Source organism: Humulus lupulus, unplaced genomic scaffold (assembly GCF_963169125.1).
Source record: "Humulus lupulus unplaced genomic scaffold, drHumLupu1.1 SCAFFOLD_27, whole genome shotgun sequence".
NCBI lineage: Eukaryota > Viridiplantae > Streptophyta > Magnoliopsida > Rosales > Cannabaceae > Humulus > Humulus lupulus.
The window spans coordinates 16351-20380 of NW_026908703.1; the positions used below are offsets into that span (position 1 = coordinate 16351).

Sequence of the window (4030 nt, forward strand, 5' to 3'; positions counted from 1 at the left end):
GAATTTTTATGTATTTAACCTTTACTTTACAGTTTTTAAATAAAGTTATGGTTATTTCATATGTACGTTTTCTTAAGATTAGTATAGTAGTCATTAATGGTCCAAAGTCTAGAATAGTTGTGTCATTACAATATTCAACTCTATTTTTTGGCAACGTTTCCCATTGGCAACGCTGTTTTGTTTTTTCTTTCTTATTTTTAGTTAATATTGTATTAATTGAATAAAATATTATATTTAGCCTGCAATGGAGATGCTCTTAGGGGTTTATAGTAGTATGTTGCCAGAGTGTATGAGAATAGGTGATTTGGATTGCTCTTCCTGGCCATCTGCCCTCACTGTTACATCTTACATTTTGGATGCAATAATAATGTCATCATCCCAATTCTTGGATGATGAGATGAATAAAAAGAAGTCGTTGACATTCCAAGTGTTTCTCAATGATCTTCCTGGAAACGATTTCAATACCCTCTTTTCAATTGCTTTCGAGATTTTATGAGAGGCTGAAGAATAAAAATGGTGACAAGTTTAAACCCTTATGCTTTGTCATGGCTATGCCGGGGAGCTTCCATGGAAGGCTTTTTCCTAGTAACTCCATGCACACCATTCACTCTTCTAACAGTTTGCATTGGTTGTCAAAGACAGCTAGTACGTATACAAAACTTGCAAAAACTAGGGCATGTTTGACATTGTTTTTTGTTTTTTATTTTCAAAGTTGTGTTCTCAGAAATTAGAACAGAAATTAGTTTTTGTAGTTTTCAAAAAACAAGAAGTATTTGGTTAATGTTTTCTAAAAATAATTTTTTAGTTTTATTTTTTTTAAATCTTAAATAAAAAATTAACAAATATATTTACAAAGAGAAAAATCTTTTAAAAGTTTGTAATAAATAATGAGATAAAATAATTTGAAAGAAAAAATGATGAAAAATAAGGAGTGAGAAAGTAAGAAGAGGAAAAAAAAAATCGTTATCCTATTAAAAACAGAGTTTAGTTCTCTCGCTCTTCTCTCAGCTTGTGCTGGCGCCATGGCGGGGAGACCGAGGGTTTCGAAGAAGAAAGTCACACTGAAGAAGAAGAAAGGTCCATCATCCTCAGATCCAGTAAAGAAACAGAAATCTATGAATGAAATTCTTGGAGTGGAGGCCATAGATTTCAACCTGGAATCGGCAGAGGAGGCAGAGGATGAGATTGCCGATATTGCCGCATCTGAAGCTCCAGTCCGCAGCGAAACGCCTGACTCGGAGAAGATCCTGGAACAGCATTTAGAGGTGAGATCGACGCTGAAAGATTGGGTTAGTGTGTTGAAAGGGGCTTCCGTTCCATCTAATGATACAGGTAAACCCAAGCTCATCCTGATTCTGAATCTTGATTCAGAGGATCAGATTGGAAAATCAGGGGAAGTTGTTGATTGTGTGCAAATTGAGCCAGAGGACATAGAGGATGAGATCCTATACTGGAGTACAACAATAGTTTGCTATGTGTTGGGTTCTAATCCTCCTATTTCAGTAATGGAGGGATTCTTTAGAAGAATTTGGAGGGGGAAAGGAGTGGAAAAAGTTGGTTTATTAGCACCAGGTGTGTTCATGGTGAGGTTCAATACTCTGGAGGAAAAAGATGAGATCATGAATGGAGGCTATCATTTTTTTGATAAAAAACCAATTATAATGAAGAACTGGGATCCGAATACTAGATTTACTAGAGAGGTTGTTCTGAATGTGCCACTTTGGGTTCAATTATGTAATTTGGACTTAAAGTTTTGGGGAGAGAAGGCTATGACAAAAATTATGAACTCTGTGGGTAAGTATATTCGGCAAGATAGAGCAACTTTGGCTAGAGAAAAATTACAATATGCTAGGGTGTTGATTGAAGTAAATATCTCTCAGGAGCTACCGAATGTGATTAAATTTAGAGATGAAAATGGAGAAGCAGTGTATGTAGACCTTTATTTTGAATGGAAGCCAGACCGGTGTGCTAGCTGCAAAGGATTTGGGCATAAGCAAGAGGTATGTAAGAAGAAGACACAAAATGTTCCTGATAAAGTCTGGAAGCCAAAAGTCATACCAGATGCTAGTACAATGCCAGTTCAGTTTACAAAGGAAGAAGGATCGCAAAGGGGGGGGGGGGGGGGGGGGGCGGATAAAGTGATTGATGCAGAGGGTTTTGAGAAAGCCAAAGGTAAAAGAGTTCAGATTGGTAGCATACCACCAGTGATCGTTGGTAATTCTTTCAATCTTTTGAAAGATGAGGCTCATAGGTAGGGGCAGGAACATGGTGAAGATCAGGAGGAAAGGGACACTACTAGTGGAGGGGGAGCTCCTCCAGTAGTAGATGGATAAGTTGTTGGGGTGGAATGTTAGGGGACTTAACAAAGTCAATAAACAACGAGAAGTTATGAAAATGATTTCTAATTATCATGTGGGCTTTGTTAGTCTCCTAGAAGCAAGGGTTAAGGCTACCGAAATGGGAGCCTTATACCTCCATATGTTTCAAGGGTGGTGTTTCACTACTAATTTGATGAATCATCCAAACGGCAGAATTATTGTGGCTTGGAATCCTAGAAGTTTTGATGTGAGTATTCAAGGAAGCTCAAGTCAATGGATGCATTGTATTGTGGAAGCCAAAACTGGTGAGAAGTTTGAACTCACTTCAGTGTATGAATTCAATGTTGTTAAAGGAAGAGAGAGTTTATGGAGTGATTTGAAAAAAATTAAGATTGAAGTTAAATTCCCTTGGCTTGTGTTGGGGGACTTTAATGCTATCTTGTCAACTGAAGATAGACTTCGTTACACTGGAGATGGCTCGGATTTATTTCCTTTTCAGAACTGTGTTCAGTATTGTGGCCTTGAAGATGTTAAGTTTTCTGGTTCCTTTTTTACTTGGAACAATAAACAAGAAGGAAAAGCTAGAGTTTATGCAAAGATTGATCGGGTTTTAGCTAATGATCACTGGCGTGAGCTGTTTGAGGCTGCTGAAGTGAGTTTCTTGCTGGAGGGAGATTTTGATCACTGTCCATTTGTGGTAGCAGTCTATCCTCAGTAGGAAGTTAGGAAACCGTTTAGGTACTTTAATTTCTGGAGTACTTATATAGATTTCCATCAGAAAGTAGCTCAAAGTAGGGAGGAAGAGGTTCATGGGAACCCAATGTATAGGCTGGTTGTGAAATTGAAGAGGTTAAGAGCTGTTTTGAGATTGATTAATAAAGAAGGGAAAGGTGATGTGTTTGTTAAAGAGACAGAGTCCTTTGCTGAGTTGATCAAAGCTCAAGAGAAGATTAGAGAGCACCCAGGTGACATCTCCTTTATCCATGAAGAGATTACAGCCAGGAAAAAGTATGTTGAGGCTCATGAGGATATGTTACAATTTCTTAAGCAGAAAGTGAAAATTCAGTGGTTGAAAGAAGGGGATCAAAACACGAAACTGTTTCATAATAGTATTAGAAGCAGAAGAATTCAAAATGCAATCTATTCTACTTGGGATCTTCAAGGGAATCGCCATGATACTCAAGATGGAGTGAGCCTTGCTTTTCAAGAGTATTATTCTGACTTGTTGGGAATGAAAGTGGCGAGCAGGAAGTCTGTGATTGCTAGTATTGTTCAAGAAGGGCAGGTTATTTCGGAGAGTCAAGCTGAGTTCTTGGTAAAGAGATTTACCGAAGCTGAGGTCAAGGCTGCAGTGTACTCGATTCCAAATGATAAGGCTCCAGGACTTGATGGGTACAGCAGCGCTTTTTTCAAGCATACTTAGGATATTATAGGTGAGGATTTGGTTAAAGTAGTTCTTTCTTTTCTTCACTCGGGGAAAATTTTAAAAGAAATCAACTCTACTACTATCACTCTCATCCATAAGATGAAATGTCCTCAGAATGTGAGTGATTATAGGCCGATTGCCTGCTGTAATGTAGTTTATAAAGTGGCCACTAAGATGATTTGTGCTAGGCTGAGAGAGGTTCTTCCATCCATCATCTCAGAAAATCAAAGTGGCTTTGTTAAAGGGAGGTTTATAGCTCACAACATCATGATTTGCCAAGATTTAG

At 38.1% G+C, this 4030-nt stretch overlaps 1 protein-coding gene across 1 annotated transcript; it reads left to right on the forward strand.

The window, feature by feature from the left end:
- The first annotated feature begins 1022 nt into the window (after nt 1-1022).
- LOC133810894 (uncharacterized) lies at nt 1023-3741 on the forward strand. Its single transcript, XM_062246095.1, has 3 exons — nt 1023-2251; nt 2427-3004; nt 3086-3741. Exons 1-3 carry the CDS (start codon nt 1023-1025, stop codon nt 3739-3741), a joined length of 2463 nt encoding a protein of 820 aa, XP_062102079.1.
- The last annotated feature ends 289 nt before the right edge of the window (nt 3742-4030 follow it).